The 23776-nt window shown below is 33.5% G+C and overlaps 1 protein-coding gene across 2 annotated transcripts in view; it reads right to left on the bottom strand.

Annotated features, from left to right (window-relative positions):
* Positions 1 to 23776, bottom strand: part of LOC129005787 (protein Spindly-like) — a 200894-nt gene that overhangs the window by 44413 nt on the left and 132705 nt on the right. For both annotated transcript variants that reach the window (XM_054434891.1, XM_054434820.1), the window contains exons 3-4: positions 9647 to 9802; positions 7654 to 7815 (exon numbers count right to left, since the gene is read on the bottom strand). In XM_054434891.1, the coding sequence (XP_054290866.1) occupies positions 7654 to 7815; positions 9647 to 9802 (318 nt within the window). The remainder of the gene's footprint in view (positions 1 to 7653; positions 7816 to 9646; positions 9803 to 23776) is intronic.

Genomic DNA, 23776 nt, shown 5'->3' with positions numbered 1-23776 from the left:
GGGAAGTAGAGTTGAACTGGAAAGAAGTAAAAGCAATCAAACAAGAAACTGGAGGACGTTTAGATGAACTTCTAAACAAATAGGTGGATGTTTTCGAGCCAGATATAGGCAAAATACCTGATCAACTAGGCCACTTACAACTGGTACCTGAAGCTCGACCAATATTTATGAAAGCAAGGCCAATACCGTATTCCTTGAAACAAAAGGTAGAAACGGAACTAGAGCGCTTAGAAACTGCAGGAATAATAACAAAGACAGACAATTCTGAATGGGGAACACCCATAGTACCAGTAATGAAACCCAATGGTGAAATTAGAATATGTGTCGATTATAAGGTTACGGTGAACAGACAAATTCAAGACGAACACTATCCAATACCAAGAATTGAAGATATTTTCGCAAATATGAGCGGTGGCAAGATTTTCTGTACTCTGGACTTAAAGAAGGCTTACTTACACCTACAAATGGATGAAGCAAGTGCTGACATCCAAAACTTTAAGTACACATAAGGGACAGTTCAGAGTTAATCGACTCATGTTCGGTGTTAAAGTAGCTCCTGGAATTTGGCAAAGAATCATGGACAAGGTCTTATCAGGTATAGAAGGCACTCAATGCTTCTTCGATGACATAATCATCCAAGGAAAATCAGAAGAAGAGTTGCTCACTCGGTTCTTATTCTTTGGTACTTCAAAGAATAAAAATGAACGGACTAAGGTTAAATAGAGATAAATGCAAGTTTCTACACAAACAAATTGAGTACTTAGGTCACACTATAGATGCCCATGGAATCCACAAATCAGAAGATAAAGTTAAGGCTATCAGACAAGCAAGAAGACCCCAGAATGTTAGTGAACTGCGAACCTTCTTAGGTCTTGCCAACTATTATAACAGATTTATCGAGAACCTGGCAACGATTCTCAATCCGTTACATGAAATTGTCCTTACTCATTTTGATCCAGTCTTACCTTTGGCATTGGCAACAAACGCATCTCCGGTGGGACTTGACGCAGTACTGTCACATAGATTTCCAGATGGAAGTGAAAGACCTATAGCCTTTGCTTCAAGAACACTGACAAAACCTGAAGAGATATATAGCCAAATTGAAAAAGAGGCCACTGGAATTTATTGGGGACTACAAAAGGTTCTTCCAATATTGCTATGGATGTAAATTCGTCCTAGTAACGGATCACAAGCCGTTAGTTAAAATATTCAATCCTGATAAAAACCTACCTTCTATGTCAGCTACACGACTTTTTAACTATTCACACTTCTTTTTAGGTTTTGACTACAAAATAGAGTTTAGACGAACAAATGATCATGGAAATGCGGACTTCCTTTCAAGATTCCCAATTGAAAAACATTCAAATGCCAGCATGGACCAGACTGATGTTTTCTATATGAACCAATTTGCAAAGACCAACCTAAACCATAACCCAATTGCTCAAGAACGATAAAAGATGAAAACATGCAACACTTGCTACTAGCTTTGGAAACTGGAAATTCACTGGAGCACTATGGTTATCATAACGGTGAGCTATGTCTACATGATGGTTGTATCATGAAAGGTTGGAGGGTGATGATTCCTAGATCTTTACAAAAACATGTCCTCGAAGAACTACATTTTAGTCATCTGGGAATGGTAAAAACTAAAGCCTTAGCATATTTCGTAATAAGAATAAGAATAAGAATCCTTTATTGTCATTAGACACGGTTGTGCAATAGACATTGTCAAAGAAAACTATAAACTAGAAAATGTAACAGAGTCATGAACATTATCACAGTAGACCTTATGTAACATACATGTAAAACTTAGCCTATATCACAGAAGAGATCACAGTTGTCAATTGAGAATAAATATCATAAAATAAAAATTGTTGAATAACAATGCATGTTACTGAAAATCTATAAAATCAGTAGCACTCAAATGCAAAAACTCATTAACAGAATAAAGTGGGTGCTTTAGAAGACCATTTGTTACAACAGTTTTAAAATTAGCAAAGGATTCAATATTCTTGACATGATGAGGTAGTATATTGTACAGTTTAAGCCCTATAACTTTAGAGCTTTTGGCTGCTTTGGTCAATCTACAAAAGGGAATGTCAATTTCATGCTTGAGCCTTGTGTTGTGGCTATGTACATTTAGCCGTTTCAACAAGAATACAGATTGTTTTTTTACTTCTAATAGAACATACAAAACATATAAACTAAAGACAGTTAACACTTTTTCATGGATAAAAATAGGCCTACAGTGCTCTGAGTAGTCAGCTGAAGCTAGTATTCTGACAGCTTTTTTCTGAACCAATAAGACATCATGTACTCCAGCTGCATTTCCCCATAAACATATGCCATACAGTAAATTACTTTGAAAGAAACTATTGTAAGCAAGCTTAAGATATGACTTCGGGACATTTTTATCTAAAGATCTTAGTAAATATACAACTCTTGAAAGTTTGTTACAAATATAATCCGTATGAAACTGCCATGTCAATTTTCTATCAAGATATAAGCCTAATAATTATTTAACATTACTTAAACCTAATTGATCACAGGAGTTAGAATCACTAGCCTTGACATTCTTATTACTAAAAACTATGGTTTGAGTTTTGTCATTGTTAAGTATGAAACCATTGGTACTGAACCAGTTGGATACACTTTTAAGGGCACTTTCAGAATTCAAATTGACAGTTTTTATATCAGAACCAGCATTAAACAAAGTAGTGTCATCAGCAAAACATACAGTCTCAAATGGTACATTAACATCAATGTCATTAACCATGACAAGGAATAAAAGAGGTCCAAGAACCGAACCTTGCGGCACGCCAAAGGGTACAAGTCTCTTACATGAATACTGATTATTGACACAGACTATTTGTTCTCTATTATCTAGGTATGAGCTAAGAAGTGACAGAGTTGTATCAGTCACCTTGTAGTACTTTAACTTAGCCAGCAATGTCTCATGACAAACACAATCAAAGGCTTTACTGAGGTCACATAAGGTGACACCAGTATCGGCTCTGCTTTCAAGGTTTGCTAGGATTGCATCTACAAGATAGGTCACAGCTTGAATTGTAGATTTCCCAGTTCTGAAACCATACTGTATAGTTGAAAACAAGGAATTAGCTTCAAAATAATTGTACAGCTGGTCATGTAAAATTCGTTCAAAAACTTTGGCAAAGACTGGAATTAAAGCTATTGGCCTATAACTAGCTGGGAGATCTCTGCACCCTTTCTTAAAAACAGGAACAACCTTAGATAACTTAAGCTTTGCAGGAAATACACCTTCAATAAGACAACTATTTATACAATAGGTTAAAGGCTCTACAATCACAGGTAAAATAGCCTTTAGCACATCACTAGACAGGCCATAAATATCACGACTTTTAGAACTTTTTAGAAGCCGCACATGCCGCGCTACCTCCTCACATGACACTAACTTCCATTCCAAACCGGGTGCTGCAATGCTCTTGGTTTTGAGAAGATCCACTGCAGCCGAAGGAACGCCACCAGATTTCTCCGCCACCTCCAACACCGAGTCAATGAAGAAGTCGTTGAAGTCGTATGGATCCACAGAAGTATTGGGTTGATGTTTGCTCGAAGATTCTTTCCGAATGGCCTGCCAAGCTGCTCTACACTTGTTGTCGGATTTTTCAATACAGTCGGCAACAAACTGTTTTTTGGCAGTCCTCAGTTCTTGTTTGTATATCTTTCTATATTCAGTTAGAGCTTGAAGGGATGCTGAGGTTTTAAGAACATTGTGGCGATCAAGGAGAGCCATGAGGATACTTCTACTCTTCTTCAGGTCTTCATTGTACCAGGCTTTACCACCAGAGAACTGTCCACCGGAGTTGCAATTTGGGCCCCGCTTCTTCTGCAGCGGAAAGGACTCATGGAAACCAAGCAATATTTGGTCAAAAAATAAATTAAAAATTTCTTCAGAGTTTGTACCTAAGGCTAGTACAGACCAGTCAACACTGCTTAAAAACTGGAAGAAGTTATTTATTCGGGCTTCTGTTATGGGCCTATGGTATACAAGGGAGTTGGACTGTTCAAGATAAGTTTTCTCGGAATAGGCTAGGTGTATGTCTAAGTTAACTGCAGCATGGTCAGAAAGGCCATAATCCATAACTGTAGTAATATAACTGGTATAATTGAGATCAGTCAAAATATTGTCGAGAACTGCATTACCTCTTGTAGGCGTAGAGTTGGTTGGATGTAAGTTGAACTGCCTCATAAGTCTTGCAAGTTCACGCTGGATCGGTTTGGTAAAATCAGCCACCAAATCTACATTGTAGTCCCCTCCGATGATAAGGGAAGACGATTTAAGACTTAGGAGACATAATAACCTTTCAAACTGATTGAGGAAAATATTTACATCGCCATTAGGTGATCGATACACACTGACTACAATGATATTGCATTCGAGTTTGATGGCAGCAACTTCCAAATGTTGAGTTGAGCAAAAACGAGCAACATCCATAACCTTATATTTTAGTCCATTTTGTACATAGATAGCTGATCCACCATGCACCATATCGTCCCGGGCATAGTATGTGGCCAAATGATAATCTTTTAGTCTATAAAAGCCTATCTCTTCAGTGTTAAGCCAATGTTCGGATATGCATAGGATATCATTTTTAATATCGCTTAAGACTACATCTAATTCCAGGGTTTTGTCCCTTATGGACTGAATATTCAAAAAAATTAAAGATAAAACAGTTTCAGAACTAATAATACTGGTACAGTTGACTAGGTTACTCACTTTGCTGGGCTCGGAAACCCTAAAAAAACAGACTCTTCAAGACTTTCACTTTTAGACTGTCCATAGTGTTTATTTTTACGATGTACAAAGTCAGCAATTAGTACTCCTTCAGGCCAAAATTCACTTGAGAGCACTTTCTGCTGATCTACACTGGATAGGCCTATTTTAAACGAGCGGTAAGATGTGTACCGGGTTTTCAGTTTGTCACATTCCACATTTGAAACACCATTCTCCTTAAGATAGTCTTTCATTGATTGGCAGGTTGTATCAGGTGATAATCTAGAGATGAAAATCCAAGACTTTTTTGTAACCACTTTAAGGCTAGAAGCAGCACTGGAGTCCTTGGTACCAATGATAACATTGTCTTGTCGTTTAGGCCTTGCACGATTGTCAAGAAGTAAAGGCTTAGGTTTACCAGCTGTCCTATTTCGCTTTACAACATCTGCATATCCCAATGCGGAGTGTTCAATGTTCTCGTTGTCTGGGTTAGGCCTAGGCCTATGAGTATTTGAGTTGGGTGCAGCATGAGTCATAGTACTATGAGAGTTTAAGTTACTGGTATTAGCCTTAACTTGACAAACATCATTAAGGGTCGAGTCAGATCTAACAATCGTTTCAGTATCCGAATTGACAGCATCAACAACCTTTTTACTTGGCTTAGGCTTAGATACAGTAGTAGAGTAAACATTGCCAGTTCCTAGACCTAAGCACTCAGTGAGGTTAGGTTGCAACTGTTCCATAATGCTACCAAACTTTTCTTGTTCCACGGTAACTGAATTTATTCGATCAGTCAATGCTTTATTTTCATTCTTCAATTCATTGACGATTCCCATTAATCTGTCCATATTTTTGTTTAGACTACACACGTCTTCCATTAAAGGGTGAGTTTTCATGTTGATTCTAACCCTATCATCACAGGGTTTACAAAACCACCTTACAATTTGTTGAAGTTCCGAAATTTTTTCATAGTCTTCACAGGAAACATTCACACAGTTTATATGAAACAATTTACCACAAAATCCATCACATCGTAGACCAAAACAGTAATTTTTAACTTTAACATTGCATTGACCACAAAGCAACTTGTCTTTACTTGGGGCCATGTTGCAGACGATGTTACAACATTCAAATAGTTATAGTAGTTATAATAGTTATAGTAATAGTATTTGTAGTAATATTTCGTTCTCTCTTATATCTTTTCTCTTATGTCTTTATTTCAGAAATATTAATAAATCTTTTTAGTGCTCAATAGGCCTACTATTCTAATCTTAAGTAATGGAACAACTCTAGTGCCAACAAAACAGACGGTTATTAACCATTGTTTTTATGTGTCTGTGTAAAAATGTATTTATGTTCTAAATTGTACAATAAAGCACATTTTCATTTCATTTCATTTCAAAGCCTTAGCATGAAGCTTTTGCTCCTGGAAAGGTTTGGACAAAGATATAGAAGATAATATTTCAAAATGCAGACAGTGCAGGGAAAAACAAAATTTACCGAAGAAAGAAATTGACCATCCCTTGGAGCCAGCAAGTGAACCATGGGAGAGGGTCCACATAGATTTTGCTGGGCCAACCAACGGAAACTACTTTTTGTTGGTAGTAGACGCATTCAGCAAGTGGGTTGAAGTCGTACCTACGAAGAGTATTACATCTTCATGGACAATCAGAGAGCTGCGTGAAATATTCACCACCTTTGGACTAACAGGTGTTATAGTCTCTGATAATGGTCGTCAGTTCACCTCTTCTGAATTTAATAACTTTTTGAAGAAATGTGGAACTTTACACAAAATGACAGCTCCTTACCATCCTTCTTCGAACGGCCAAGTCGAACGCTTAGTACAAACGATTAAGAAACTAATCAACTGCATGTCAGACGAGCCTGGTACACTGGAAGAAAAGCTTCACCAACTGCTGATGAAAATACGTCAAGCTCCGAATTCAACTGGCAACAGCTTATATACTTCTTGATGTTCAATAGAAGGATCCGCACATACTTAAGTTTACTCTTACTTAAGAGAAAGGAAGAAACAAAAGAACCCAAAGGAATAGTGAGATACTTCAAACCAGGTGAACGAGTACAAGTACGGAACTATACCAGAAAATGTAAATGGCGTTATGGAAATGTCCAAAGTAGAGACGGTCACCTTCACTAATTTATCAAGATGGACAATGGACAAATTTGGAGACGCCACATTGATCAAATGTTGCGTACGAAAGTTTAGGGGGAGACCATTGTTAGGGGGAGACCACTGTTATATATTTTGCTTCTGTACTTGTTATATTAATCCATATGTTAATTATTTATTTACATTGTTCATACAATAATATTTACTTTCCAGTTATGAATAAACAGTTATGCAAGTTACAAGTGCTTATATTTATTACGTTGAAAGAGTAAGTTGTAATATAGTTTTCATTAATTTATAATACAGTATTATAAATAGAGGTGGCTTGGATAAAATTATTTACTTCTTAGCGATATGACAAAATCTGTCGTTTATAGATATAGATTGTCATGGTAACAGTAACTCAATTTCGAAAAAAAAATTGGATAAAGGACGATTTGGAAATGAGCGACTCAAATATTTGTTTTTTAAGACTTTTTTCAATTTCAGTAAAATTGCTTCAAAAGAAAGTGTAAAACTGCTTCATAGAAAGAGTAATATTATACTTTCAACTTTACACTGGGCTTAAACTACACAAAGGTTATTAGACTACTAGTTAATCCTTTTTAAAACAATAATTATGATAAGAATGATCTAGTCAAGAGGTATGCCTATATGGTAGACTGTGGTCGTTAAAATATACAACACATCAACAATTTTCTTCTGAAATGCCTGGATATACAAACTATGATTAAAAGTTACAGAATAAATCATTATAATTACCAACCTTTGTGTTAGCATTATCAAGTTCCTCTTTGATATTCAAAAACCTAGTGGTTTCTTTGGCTTGATTCTGAGTAAGATAATTCAATTCACCTTCCAATTCCATATTTACTTTTTCCAGAAGCTCAACTTTTTTCTTCAGCTCATAATTTTCCTGGTAAGTAGCCTAAAATTACATAGATCTATTATACTATCACTTTTGTTGGAAAAACAAATTCTTGATTTTACATAGACTATATTAATAAAATTAGGAACTAATGTAATTGCAAAATTAGATGTCCCTCCATGGAAAACAATTCAGTAGCCTCTGTATTATAAATTTTAAATGAAAACTCAAAGAGATATCCTAATCCAGCACCACACAAAATATATGTCAAAAAATTAAATTACAACATAATTTAGCTTTTTAACAGACACTAAATATTGTTATAAAGATCTTATGTAGTATGATATTACATGACAAAAATAAAGTGTCAGAACAATTAAAGTAAAGTAATGGAATTTCTTGTTTTTATTCTTCAAGTTTTTTCTCATGAGGCTGTAGCCATCGATGTATAATAACTCCCTGGATTGCGCACTCAGGTTGAAGTAGGGCTCGAAAAACGGTCCGTCGCTACTTCGCTCTGTCCGCGAGGAGTGGGGATAAAGGCATGAGTCACCCTAGTAGCGAGCGTCGCGCCCGCTCTCGCCGTGTATTGCTATGTTAGTTTTGTGGAAATATTCCGAGGATAATTGATTGTAATGAACTTCATGAGGTTTTATAAGCAGATATAATCAATCTACGTACTTGCTCACACTTTATAGACTATGTGTCAAAAGTAAATATCATAAGAAATGTATTGGTGATATAAAAGAGTAAGATTTATTTATATTTGAATTGAACATTAACCAGAGCAAAGTATATCACAATAATTATTTGATCACATATGCATGTCATCATTTGCTTCGGTGAGGCCCAATTATTATTGAGAGACTGTGCATCATTTAAGAATATATATTTTGTTTATATTATAATATGTTTCTTTGTCATACTGTGATTAACGTGTTCGGAAATAATATTATGTTGCTAAATAAAATGAGTGTATAATATTTAATGCCAATATCTCAAATGTATTCATTATTCTCACTGACGTAAAATAATAACAAAATATTTTCTTAGGTATTAAATACTACTAAGAAAACCAACATTTATTCTTTGATTCAAAGAATTTTGTTAACTATAGACTACCGGTTAGCATTAAAATGCATAAACATACACCTGTAAATTAAGTTACCATTCTTCGTAATGTAATGACATATTTGATGTAATATAATGATAATGAAATGCTAGAAACTCAGTTTCTATATCCCGTAAACTGATGCTGAGCCGGCCGAGCTCCTAGCGCCAATGCCGCGCCAAGCGATTTTATGCCTATTTTTAATCGCTTAAAAATGATACAAGCAGGCTCCGTATCAAAAAAAGCTTCAAATAAAAAATAAAATTCATACTTTGATCTAAAACTTTGCCGCAGGAATTTTTTTCCTGACCAAAAAATAAAAAAGTTCCTCGCTTACTACATATTTCATGTTTTTAATGGTGTTAAAAAACAATCATCTGTTTTAATTTGCCTAAATAAATTATAAAAAATATGTTAATGTAAAAACTAACTACATAGTAATGAGCACTGGTTTTTCCAGAAAAATAATATATCAATTTGAAATTATTATGTTAACAAATAAGTGTAGCAGAGCAGGTTGAGTGAATGTATGTTTGTGTAAAACAGAGAGGTTCATTCGGCTTGTCCGCCTCGGTATCCACCAATTCGACTGGTGGGCACGGACCGTTTTTCCACCACCTAGCGCGCTATCCAGTAGAGTTATTATACATCGATGGCTGTAGCAGCTCCCCACTTGTGGTTGCCTATGGTTGGGTAAACTTTGCACCAATTTTGATATCATATTCAAATTGATAAGGCTATCTATAAATTTTACAATACTAGGCTAAATTGAAGTCTTACCTTTGCCGAGGAGATATCAAGAGCTACTGACATATCTAATTCAGATTTCCCACAGTATTTCATATTCAGATTTAAGAGTTCATTTTCTAGCTCTTTGTTAGTTCTTGCAAGCACTTCAACATTGTTTTTCAGCTCATAGTTTTCTTGAAGTAATAGCTTTAAAAAATTAGCAAGTATAAAAATTTTTAATTAATTGTTATGAGTTTTTAACTACAGTTCTTATCCCATCTTTAAAAAAACGGTGAGCAATCTGTCACATACTTTCTCCCATCATTAATGGGTAAGCTGTGGGAGTCACTATGATATGTTATGGGGTAATCACAAAAGCTGCAATCACTTTTAAGCCGTACTTTTCACAGCAATGGGAGTTACACCATCATGTTTATAATCATAAGGACTACAATATAGTACAATATAGTAATTAAAAGAATTTTAATTAAAATCAGGGGCTGTTCAATTTAATTTTCCATTATTTTATATGAAAATCAAAGAGTTTACAATAGCTTTGGAACCGTAATTTTGACAGCAATGGGGGTTGTGCAGTTGTTTTTTTTTTTTAGAAGACTATAACCCAGTCCCGGGCGGGCAAAAAAAGACCTGCGCCCACAGGGCACGGGTACATATTTTCCAATGAGCTTTTCAACAGATTCAAAACCCAACAATATAGTTCAAAAATGTCTGAGTAAAAAGCTTAACTAGTAATTATCTCAAATAAATTGTTAGTAGTTTATACAGGGTGTTCAAAAAAGGTGGGGACATATTTTACCTAGTGATTCCTTGGGTCAAAATAAAGAGAAAATCAAGAATAAATTTTTTTCCAAAATCGCTTCGTTAACCATAGGCCTATATCCCCCATTTGTATTTTTTACATAAACATTTTTATTTTTGAATTTTTCAACCGATCTTTATAAAACTTGGTATGTAGGTTAAGGTAGAAAAGACCAATGTTAGAAAAAAAATTCATCTTGATTCAACTTAAAATTTCAAAATGGCGGCCATTTAAATTTTGTTAACTTAAATTACTCAAAATGGCTAATGTTATGAAAAAATGTCAAGGACACTACTTTTATTTAGCATTTTCAATTCCCTATTAAACGATACCAAGTTCAAATACCCCCGCCGCAGCAAACCTGCAGACTTAGCGAATTTCCATCTGCCTGATTGGATTTAAACTAAAATGTCTCCTTAAAAATATCACATTTATTCCCTATTTAAACAGAATTAGTTTAAGTACTTAGGTTTGCTGCAACAGGGAGGGTAAAAAAGTTTTTTTTATGTAAAATATTAAAAGGTACTGTGGTTTAGTAAAAAATTAATGTATTTTCCAAATTTGATCAAAATATGTTCATAAACAAGCAAACTACAACAGTTGACTTATTCTCCATAAGAATAACATGGGAATTTTAAAATTACAATTTTTTTGAATTTTCTCCGTAACAATTAGGCGCATAATAACGTTTCAATATACTAAATTATTTGTTTTTTTAAGCTCTACAAAATGGTTTAAAAAGAAATTGTGAATTTTTGTGTTTTTAGGGTCAAAAATGGGAAAAACCTATTTTTACCCCATAAAACCCCCCATAAACCCCCGTTCCCATAGTCCGATCATGCTGGTTCGCGAACTCATTCAAGTTTATCCCGCCTTACACCTTCAAACCAAATTTTATCAAAATCGGACAAAAATTACTCAAGTTATCTTCTTAACTGATATAATTACCACTACAACATTCTAATGATATCTGTTATTCAAGTTTACGAAATATTTTAAATGCTAAGAAATTATTTGGTACGTTTGATTAAGCAGCACTAGCATTTATTCGTAAATGTGTGTATAAATTCCTTCATTATTTACCAATAAAACATTTTTAATTGCATAATAGAAATGCTATACATATTTCAAATGCTGCGGAGATGTAATACAGCAGGTATATTACATGACCAGCGTGCTGTCATTACACATTTCATCACCGACATTGTGATGTGGTGGATGGACACATATATATATATATATACAGGGTGTTGAAAATGTCTGGAACCAACATTATATCTGGTGAGTGGTTAAAGAAAAACAACTGATATTTTGTGTACGGATATACTATGGTTTTACCTATCTTTTGGTACCTTATGAAAATTTTTACCACTTATAGGGAACGTCCTGTGGAGGATGCAGTAAAAAGTTTTAATGGAAGCCTATGGTAAATGATACATCATTTCAAAGGCCATTTTCTTCTGAGTAAGGAGCCACAAGTTTCATCTCAAAAGGACCACCCTAGCAAAAATGGCGACTGTTTGAAATTTAAATACCCCCGCCGCAGCAAACCTGCAGACTTAGCGAATTTCCATTTGCCTGATTGGATTTAAACTAAAATGTCTCCTTAAAAATATCACATTTATTCCCTATTTAAACAGAATTAGTTTAATGAGTACTTAGGTTTGCTGCAACAGGGAGAGTAAAAAGGTTTTTTTTATGTAGAATATTAAAAGTTACTGTGGTTTAGTAAGAAATTAATGTATTTTCCAACTTTTATCAAAATATGTTCATAAACAAGCAAACTACAACAGTTGACTTATTCTCCATAAGAATAACATGGGAATTTTAAAATTACAATTTTTTTGAATTTTCTCCGTAACAATTAGGCGCATAATAATGCTTCAATATACTAAATTATTTGTTTTTTTAAGCTCTACAAAATGGTTTAAAAAGAAATCGCGAAATTTTGTGTTTTTAGGGTCAAAAATGGGAAAAACCTATTTTTACCCCATAAATCCCCCCATAAACCCCCGTTCCCATAGTCCGATCATGCTGGTTCGCGAACTCATTCAAGTTTATCCCGTCTTACACCTTCAAACCAAATTTTATCAAAATCGGACAAAAATTACTCAAGTTATCGTGCAGATGGACACACACACATATATATATATATATATATATATATATATATATATATATATATATATATATATATATATATACTTTTGTGCCCACCCGGTTTGGCAGTCAGTGCGCTGGTAATGTACTCGGTGTGGCAGTCACCCGCCCGAAAGCCAGTCAGCTCTCCCATAAGCCAGTCAGGTATGGCTTCCCGTGCACTTTATACGTACGATAAGCGTAACTGCAATACCAATGCGGAGACTGTCTCATCGTGTGTTCTATCGTGGAGTAGTGTAGCCAGTACGGCACCCTACCCTACTTTGTAGCGGTAAAACCCAGCGGTCTGTAACCTTCGTTTACTCCTTGTTACTATTTGTGTTGGGATAGTGATTAACTACGTGTTAATGTTTAAACATGTTCATACTCCAAATAAATATGATGCACCTCTAATAAGGATCGTCGAATATTAATTAATTATAATTGGTTGAATCTTGATCCAACCCGTTCATCATCTCATATTTTAAGTTATTTTGTTTTTTTTTACCTTCAGTTGAAATTTTAGTCAACTTCTCCTTTATACAATATTTTTTATCCTAGTATTTACAGTGTTTCCACGGACCGGGAACTATACGGATTTTCTTTATCTCGAGAAATATACGTGAATCTTGTCCGAGATACTGGAACTGTTTTTTACGCAATTGCGTAACGCGAAGGAGTAACTATTACATATGACAACGATATTATTCTATCTGATAAGAATAACCATGAAACTACACTCGAAAGATAAAATATTTTTATAATAATTTCAATTTTACAAACAAACTATTACAGGAATTATATTTTGGGACGGATGAATGATAAGGAAGCAACAAAAAGTGGTCACGAGTGCAAATACGGGGGGGAGGGGGTACAATATAACGAACGCCAGAAACGATTATTTGTTTACTTTTCAGATTCCTTATCAAATCTCTCTCTCTCTCTCTCTCTCGCTCTCTCTCTCTCTCTCTCTCTCGCTCTCTAACAATGTACAGATTGTGGACTTTACGATTTAAGTTTTCCTGCAATTATTTCAGTTCAATCCCATACCTATCCTTATGGTTTCCTATCTATTATTTTTCAAAATAAATAGTAAAGCAGGTTAAACTATTTTTTATTTTATTTTCTTGAAACCAAACACTCTTTACCATTCCGTATTCTGCAGAGTCAAATGTTTAACACTGTGTTTATAAAAATTGAATGGCCACACAATTTTGTGTTTTATTTTTTTTTTTACTGATAGTAACTGGGATATATATGTATGCCAATAAGTGCTGCAAGCTGTAATAAATGCTGCTGATTAATATCAAAATAAGTTATAATTTATTTTGTATAATACATCGGTCATTGAATACAAACCATAATGGGTTTTCTATTTGTAACTTTAACTTGCAAATACAGTAGAACCTCGCTTAACTGGAGTCGCATCATCATGATGCCTATATATTATATAACCTCACAAATCCCAAGAAAATGTTTTATTAACTGTGTTTTTCAGTCTAATATTATGGCAATATGAACGATATATTTAACTATTTACGGTAATTTTTATGTGCAGTAGGTTCCCAATTATTGAAATATTACAGATAATTTAACAAAAATAAGATGGAAGCAAAACGGAGAAATATCGATCAGTATCGTCAAGGTCAACCTATACGCTCGCACCTACACACTGACAATCTTGCACCGACACTGACATACTGACAATCGTCTGCTTCTGTCTGCTGTCACAACACTACAATATTTTGTGGTTGGGTCGTTGGGTGATTAGTAACCATGACAACTTGTGGATGTAGAGAAACCAAAGAAAGAATAGAATAAAGAGAAATAATAAGAGGGGTCATTTTTATCTTTATCTTATTTTTATCATTGTTATTATTACCAGAAAGACTTAAGTACAGTACTATGATTTTATGGTGTTTTATGAGTTATTTAATATTTTTATCCCCATACTTCTGTTCTGAAACATCATGTAGTAGTAGCCTAGGATGACTACGGTATCAGTAGTCTTCTAGTCTACATTTTCATTTTGTTTTGTTCTTTACGTGATTTATTGCTGTACAGTAAGCAAGTTTTGTTTTGTTTGAGTAAGCATACGGTGTAGTTTTTATTAGTAAACCAAGGTGACTTCACATATCACGGTTGCGCAATACCTATTGTATTTTGACTATGTAAAATGCAAATTTATAATCACGTTAACGTCCATTTATATAGTGTCCCGGAACGGCATTGTTCCTGAGTAAGAAACATATAAATATCATATTTAAATTATCCAGAAGTCCTTAGTTACTCACACGGGGAAAAAAAGTTTTAGGCCTAAATCATTTGAAACCTGTACATTACATATTTTTGGTCGAGTTTTCGACCACTGGACGACCACTAGTTAAAGTTAATTGTATTACAACAATCTTTATAGTAAGCAATATAAGCTTGAATCGGACTTATCTGCCTTCAGCTAATCCATCATATGATAGTACGTTAGAGAGTATGCCCATGCTGAAGTTTTACTTATACTTGAAGAATGACTTAATTTAGTACCAAGAAATAAATCACACCCCTTACATACACTGTGCTGTTTTAATGCTGTGTAGTTGATTGCTACTGTATTAACCTGTGATCGCATATTAATTCATTCATTAAGAACGTATTTAAAAAAATACTACTTTTATTTTTTTTTAATTTCTATGATTTATCTATACTATTATATAAAAATCTAATGGTGTCTGTCTGTATGTGTATTACTAATAGGTGCAAAAACTACTGAACCAACTGGGCTTAAATTATACAAAAATATAGCTACCATACCAAGGACCATTATAGGACTTTTCACATTTCGATACTGACCGTAGGCTTTGCCCTTTTGGCTTTAAAAATTCTGAGGTGCACATTTTAAAAGTAAATATTGATTGGTCTCCATGGCTGTGATGAGAACACTAACAATGTTTGTTTACATTTGCTTTGACATTTAAATGTAAACAAGAAGAACTGCTAAACTGCATATTTCACAATTTTATACAGCTGATACAAAGAAATTAAATATAATATTTTCCATAACTATGAGGTAGGTTTATTTTAATCTAACTTTTTATCATGGATTATTTATTCTAAAACTATGTCAATGATTATAGAAAAAAAAAGATTCTATAACCGTTGCTGTATCAACTCAAGGCCCCACTCAAAGCGTCTAAGTTATGAAAATAATGTTATTGATATGTTTTCATGGAAACAGTATGAAAATTACAATGTATAGATGGTTTGTATGAATTTGGAGGCTACTTTAAATAAATTGAAACTGCTTAACATGTGTTAGATTAACTTAACATAACTTGCACATCACATTGTTTTTTATATGTATATTTTGGTAAATTAAGTTATTGTGTTTTGCTAAACTTATGCTTAAACTAAACTAAAGAATATCATCAAAAACTAAATTGTACGTTGATTTTTGGTTTTCTAAAATCTGTTGTATATACAGGGTGTTCATTTGAAAACTTTCCATATCTGTTGTGTGCAAAGGTAAGGCTTTTAACACTTGTTTGTTCTCATTTCCCCCTAATTTGGACATGCCAAATCCAATAAAATTATTTTCAATTTTGAAAAATGCCCCAAAAGAGCCCAATTTGGGGGGTAGGGGTGCTTTTTGAGAAATTTTCAAATGTAAACATGGGTTGTGTGATACATCAATTTAAAGCTCTAATCACCCCGATCATTTTGGTGCAAAAAAAGTTTAATTATCTTTAACCGTATTTACAGGGTGGGTCAAAACGTTTTAAAAAAGGACTTTGAAGTCAAGTACGGTATTACCCTAACTACTGAACGGAACAGCGCCAAATTTCTTTCCAAGCTTATTCTTGAGCTACTCTTTAAGATAACTTGTAGTAAGGGCATTTTCCAAGTTATTATCTAATTTTAAAAAAATCTTAAATTTTAAGAATAAAAGAAAGCTGAAAACTTAAAATTCTTAAATAGCAAGGTATAACAAATTTCATACCACGTGAAAGGTCCTTTTTTAACAAACATTTTACGTATTTAAGTTTTCTTTCTATCTCTTACCGTTTAAAAATTGCAGTGGAAAAACATAATTTTCTATGGTAAAATTATAACTAGTTTTCTAATAAAACACATTGCACTTTGTACAACGATGTAGCAGGATTCATAACAAATTGATCGACTACTTTTACGTGTGTCAGAATTCATCTTGGACCCTTCATCCTGTTATTTTCTCATTGGTAACTGAGCCAGTTTCAGAAAACTTCCTAACTAAATCATTTACAGCCATATGACTCAATGTTATACCTGGATATCTATTGTTAAACACTTTGCAGTTATCCTGGAACACTTTTGTTATGACCAATAAGTAAAAATAAAGTCTATTTTTTTAAGTTTACACCATATTTGATTAGGTACTACAGGAAATGGTACTTTTGAAATTAGTACTACCATTGACTAGTCAATGGTACTACAGAAAGTGGCCCACGCTTGGGTTTCTCTCATCAGCTATAAAACTTGTTTTTCACAAAGTAAAACGTAATGACTTGTTTGCCTATCTGCCTAAAAATAATTATGAATTGTTTCCTTCTGTTATTGCACCATTTAATGTGTCTAGAGACGAATTTTGGCTGTTTTATTAGAAAACTAGTTACAATTTTACCATAGAAAATTATGTTTTTCTACTGCAATTTTTAAACGGTAAGAGATAGAAAGAAAACTTAAATACGTAAAATGTTTGTTAAAAAAGGACCTTTCACGTGGTATGGAATTTGTCATACCTTGCTATTTAAGAATTTTGAGTTTTCAGCTTTCTTTTATTCTTCAAATTTGAGATTTTTTTTAAATTAGAAAATAACATGGAAAATGCCCTTACTACAAGTTATCTTAAAGAGTAGCTCAAGAATAAGCTTGGAAAGAAATTTGGCGCTGTTCCGTTCAGTAGTTAGGGTAACACGGTACTTAACTTCAAAGTCCTTTTTAAAACGTTTTGACCCACCCTGTAAATACGGTTAAAGATAATTAAACTTTTTTTGCACCAAAATGATCGGGGTGATTAGAGCTTTAAATTGATGTATCACACAACCCATGTTTACATTTGAAAATTTCTCAAATAGCACCCCTACCCCCCAAATTGGGCCCTTTTGGGACATTTTTCAAAATTGAAAATAATTTTATTGGATTTGGCATGTCCAAATTAGGGGGAATTGAGAACAAATAAGTGTTAAAAGCCTTACCTTTGCACACAACAGATATGGAAAGTTTTCAAATGAACACCCTGTATGTAACTATATTTAATTATCAAATGCTAATACAAAATACTCTTTTTTATCTTAACACAGCTTTCAGTTCACATTTACTTTATTTGATACATTTATTATTTGTGTTTTTACAAACCACTGATTAAACTAGGTGTACAATGCAGTTGTCTGATAGCAATATTGAGCGGAGCCAGCATTCAATGTCAATGATATATTTGGTTCGCATTTTAAATAGTATGCCTGTTTGCAGTAGGTATCCAAAGTCAATCATAAGTCAGGATTAAGTGAATGAATTGTCTACTTGCATGAACCATATTCTATGTTTCATCTGGTTCTCATATATTAAATGTCTACTTGCAGTATCCAATGCCAATTATATATTTGGTTCGCATAAATGGAATGCCTATTTACAGATTCTAAAGTCAATGGTACGTCTGGTCCACGTGGTGTCCTACTATTTGCCACCAGTGTCGTTTGCCACCAGTGTCATTTGCCACCAGTAGGGTCAGTTCCTGGAATTCCCGCCGTGGCCGTCATAACCATGTAGATGTACTTATATATTTTTGGATATTAAATAAATGTTTATAACTCCAGTTACAACTGTGAATTGTGAAAATTAATTTTACCATCTTGTTCGGCAAAAGAAAACGCACATTTTGAGTCCAAAATCACATAATCGCAAGTTAAACAGTATAGGCCTATCTATGTTAAGGTATTTTAAGCTATTTGAATATTCCTTACATGGCCTAAGATTAGATAAATAATACAAAAATAACATTTGGCGCAGTATACAACGCATCAATGAGATTGAATCCCATTAAAATACTTGAAAAGACGCAGTTTCAGTGTTAAGTATTCTGCGAATATACAGGGTGAAGAACTTAAATGCAATCTCAGAAACTATTCGATTTAGAGAAAACATTATATGGGGAATTTCAACTACTATCTTATGACATTCAAAAATATGAATTCTCTTCCTTTAAAGTCTGATATTTTCAATATTTAACTTAAAAATTTCTTATCGGACACCTTGTATTTTATGACGATTTTAGACTGTAATTTTAAAAATGTTTTCAGTTTAATTTTTTCTGTAAAGCTACGTAAAGGAGTTACAACGTGTACAATTTAGAATAAAGTAGCTTTTGGTTACATTCATCATGATATAGCTCCTAAACGAGTAAGTTTGGAGAAAAAGTGCAAAGAATAAATTATAAATGTTTAAAAATTACATATACATTCTAAAAAGATCATAAAATATATTGAAATTATTCCTTTGAGACGTTAGGTTCATGTAACAGTTATGGGATAAACAACAGACCTAAAAACTGTGTTTTGTTATCATAAGTTATCTTGAAGTTCTTTGGAAAGAATCCTTCATGTCGGTATTATGTTGTGTAAAATTCTGCCTGATAACTTCTTAAAATTAAGCAACTAAAAACATGTATGTTAACCAAGTCCGTCTATCGTCTAAATTAATTTGTTGATTGAATGTGGTTTTATTTAGTACGTTATTAGTTTACATTTTTATTTTGCCGCTTTAGATATAGTTTCTATTAAAGATTAATTTAACTGTGATGTCATTCTTGTGAAATATGCATCTACTTATATATAATTCAACATTGAAAATCTTTGTAAAACTAAATCTAGAGTTCTACTGGACCGATTTATTAATTAGTGGGTCGTTGGAAAGCTTAATTCATGTAGATTTTCAAATAATTATGAACGTTTTAAGCGAATAAATAAATAAATAAATTAGACTAACACTTTGCAAAACTTGGTGAGAACAGCACTAACTATGTTGTAACACACTACAAAACCACAGATAGGAATGAGCGTTTCCGTCATGTATTTCCCTACTCCTAGAGAGAGTGTTGGAATTGTTACCATAAAAATGTTGCAAGAGTGTGAATTATAGGTATTCCTTGGTCCATCGGCCGGTGCCTAGAGGGGTGATGACCCACGGACTAGGGTTGGGGCTGATGACTCACCCAGCCAGGTATAAAGTGGTGGCAAATGACACAAATCCTAGAGTGGTGGCAAATGACACTGGTGGCAAATAACACATATTCGGTTCACCGTAATGGAATTCCTATTTGTATACTGCATTCCTATTTATATCCTGTATATCCTATCTATACTTCTCCACGCAACCACAGAAAACATACTACTATAACCGAGTATGTTTTCTGTGACGCAACATAGGCTTAGGCCTAAGTAGTTGACTATTCATTGTTGTTAAAAAGAACAGAACGATTATACAATTAAATATAAACGGCATGATTTTAATCACTCAATATAGAACGGATTGTTAATCAGTTCGTATTACATGCAATAGACTAATATGCTCTTTAGTATTCATCAGATTTTTTCTTTTGTACTGTATTTATAATGTGTTAGATTTGTTGACTAACATATGTCGAGGCTCTTGTTTACTTTTTAGTGTTAATTCGCAAATAATGCCATGGCGACCAATTAACCCATAAGGCCCATGTTAAATTTCTAAAAGTTTGCATTCATGTAGGGGTCCGATTTGTACCATTTCAGATTTATACCTTCCCATGGTTGGGTACTATGACTGTGTTGTTAATTTCGTGCAGATCGCTTCAGCCGTTCAGGAGGAGTATTTGTAAAACAAAAGCAGGAGTGTAGAGAGCTTCGCTCGCTCCGCTCAATTAAACCAAGGAAAATATCATAAAACTAATCAGTACACAGTGTTCTTTTGTTTCTAAAATCAATGAAATATCTATGTTTACTTAATGGTAATTGTGAAAATGTAAAGGCAATGGACGATGGAACTGATTAAAAGAACGAGTTTGTATATTAAGTTGTTTGTTGATATTTTTGTAGAGTAGAATCAGGAGATGCAATGAAACATATACTGTATTTGCTATTACATTTTTTAGTCCTTGATGCTTTGATAATCATATTAGTTTTGTCTGCTGTCTTTAATGCTAAATTATTTGTTTAAATTTTCTTATAGTACCTATAGATATAGTCTCTTTAATATTTCAAAAAAACAGTATTGCTAAGGCACAGCAATATTTCTAAAGTTTATAACAGCTGACTTAGTTTTGCTATGATTTATTGTGAGTGAAGAAACTGAAGATGGAAGGATTTGTGATTTAATATAAAGAAGAGTGAAATTTTGAAAAAAATGTTCATTTAAATTTAATAATTATTATTTTTGCAACTTCAAAATTGAAATTTAAAATGGCAATAATAAATCAAAAGATATGTAAGATGAAGGTAAATCATGTAGGCCTATGTCAAAGTTTTATTCGAAGATTTGGTAATTTTTTCTCATATCAGCCTACACAAGATTTAAAATTAATCAAAACCAAAATAGTGGTATCCCCTACTTACCAGATTTAAAAGTCATATAACTTAAACGTTTCTATGAAGGCTATAAAAGTTGAATTTTGTTTCTAAAAGCGTTGTCGGATGTGTAACTATTATATGCAACAGATGTAAAGATTAAAATGTTTCTATTTTGTGTCCTCTTCCCGTTGCAAAGCACGGGTACAACAGCTAGTTTACAATAACAGAAATGTGTAAGATTAAAATAAAGTAATGTGTTGCATTGTCCATTTAAAGTTACATCATAGTAAATTGAAATTCCACTGAAACTTAAACAATAAAAGCCGAAATTAGTTATAAAGAAAACACGAGTTTCCTTTATATTGCTTTTACAATCGAAATATACATACTGAGCCACGGCTCGGTCCCCCGGTACTCTTCATTTTAAATATTCAAATAAAGTCGATTATTTTTAATGTTTTATGAAACGTGACATAGCAAATTTCCACGGAACTTTTTTTGTCGGCTACTACTTTATTTTATTTTTTGGTCAGGTTAGTTTAAAAACAGTGGATTCTGTATACAAAAATTGAAATGTTCTAAATCATATTTTTTTATTTTTGGCTTATGTACGTAATTTAAATTGTACGAGAGGGGCTTCCCACCGTGCCGGATTGCGCCGTGCGGGCATATTTTGATCCAGTGGCGGGTGTTTGGTGTTTTGAATAAGAATACTGAATTGCTCGTTTTAAGATCGTGTCATTACAAATCCTATCATTTTAAGATTTGCTTACACTTACGAGAAATGCATTTTCCATTTTTACATTTCTCAGGTACAAATTTTATGAAATAACGTACATTATTGCGTTGTTTGACAAGTAGCTGGGGACCGAGCTTTGTTCGGGAAACTTTACACTTTGAGAGTATTCCTTGGTCAATGTAATGCTATCCCAAAAATAATAATTTGCGGTATTTTTTTTCTTGACATTTAACTTCTATTCAAATAATAATATCATAGTTTACTGAAATGATGAGATAGAAGAGTTTTTAAAAATTTGTTTGGTTCCCCTAAATGGCCGAAACTATAGAAATTACCCAGTATTTTTCACGCTGAATTCAAAGAAGGCTATTAGTAGTATGAAAATCTTCCCACCTTCCTTCCTTTGAAGTATTAGTCACTGCAAGAACTTGGACTCGCTCCAAAACCAGAACCGAAACGTTTAATTTACCCTTAATTTTTAAAATGTAATAAGTTACAATTTTCTGGAAACTCAGGACACTTTCTGACTGAAAATAATTACGGTTGATCCTTGTTGGTGAGTACCAAAAAGGAACCTTAGGTATAAACATGGTTGTATATCCAAGTTTGGTTGTCCTTGATATTGCACTATTTCATTGACACTGACAAATTAGGGCTAGGCTGCACTATAAGTTAATTGGGAGTTTATTTGATATCTAGTCCTAAGCTTATAGCCATCTTAAGGCAAACATAACCAAAACCTAACCACAGACATATAAATATAAGTGATATAAATATAAACACTCATCCTCTGTAGGCCTAAAGCTACCTATCTATATTTTTTTGGGTTAGGATTAGTACTTTTTTGAGAGAGTGTCATTATGTACTGAGTACACTTAGATGATATAGGGTATCAGTGATTTATGAAATTATTTATTTATAAAAAGCAACCTAACGGAGTTACCTTAATGATGCACCCAGTATTTAATACAAAAATTAAAGCTTATGCCTATGTATATTAGTTTTAAAACAGAGTAGAATAAGGCACCTATAATCTAGATTAGGTATTGATTAGTGTTTATAAACTAAACATGGATGAACCACTAAGTCAAGCTACTAATCCAGTTGTTCAGGTTAGGCTAAACTGAACTCTGAAAGCATCCATCTCAAAACGGCCACAGCTTAAGAACAGATCCTAGAATTTGATTTATTTTAAACTTTATTTTTCTGAAATAGATAGCTAAACTGTCCAGTGCAATCATCCCACACTGCAAATAGCAACACTCAAACTTAGTTAGGTAAGCTAGTGGTAGGTTACAACTAATTATTATCCCTGTGACCGATTCAGTGTAACATCTGACATCAGTCAGAATCAGACGACATTATTGACAACGACACTCGTCGTGTCGTTTCTTTAATTTACGGTATAATATAGTATAAAACATCTACCATATCCATAACAATGTTCTACCACTGCACCTAAACAGCAGAAAAAAGCAAATCACCAAATTCAAATCACCAAGATTCGCACAATATGACAAATTATTTATAAATTAAAAACAGTATATCTTCTGTGCCAGTAGTTAATGCGTGATTGAACTTCAAACAAACAAACAAACACACAAACTTTCACATTTATAATATTAGTAAGATAAGATGTATTAATTAAATATTAATTACTAGCTGTGTGCCCGTTCTACGCACGGGGATCCTCTAGTGGTCAGTTGAAACCTTCCTAAATAAAGAAAAACTATTGGTTTGCATATTTTCAGATATGCTAGCCAAACTATTATATACAAACAAATACAGTATCTGACAGTTTCAAGTAAAAAAAAATGCGTAATAGATCTATGAGGGGTACACTTCCATATCTGTTGGCACAAACAACTAAATTAGTAATATTGATTATTCGATTGTTTAATTCCATATATCGTTTG

This window comes from Macrosteles quadrilineatus, unplaced genomic scaffold (assembly GCF_028750875.1).
Source record: "Macrosteles quadrilineatus isolate MER2022 unplaced genomic scaffold, UCM_ALF_1.0 Scaffold_1__1_contigs__length_201487025, whole genome shotgun sequence".
Taxonomy (NCBI): domain Eukaryota; kingdom Metazoa; phylum Arthropoda; class Insecta; order Hemiptera; family Cicadellidae; genus Macrosteles; species Macrosteles quadrilineatus.
This window is presented reverse-complemented; position numbering and strand designations above follow the sequence as displayed.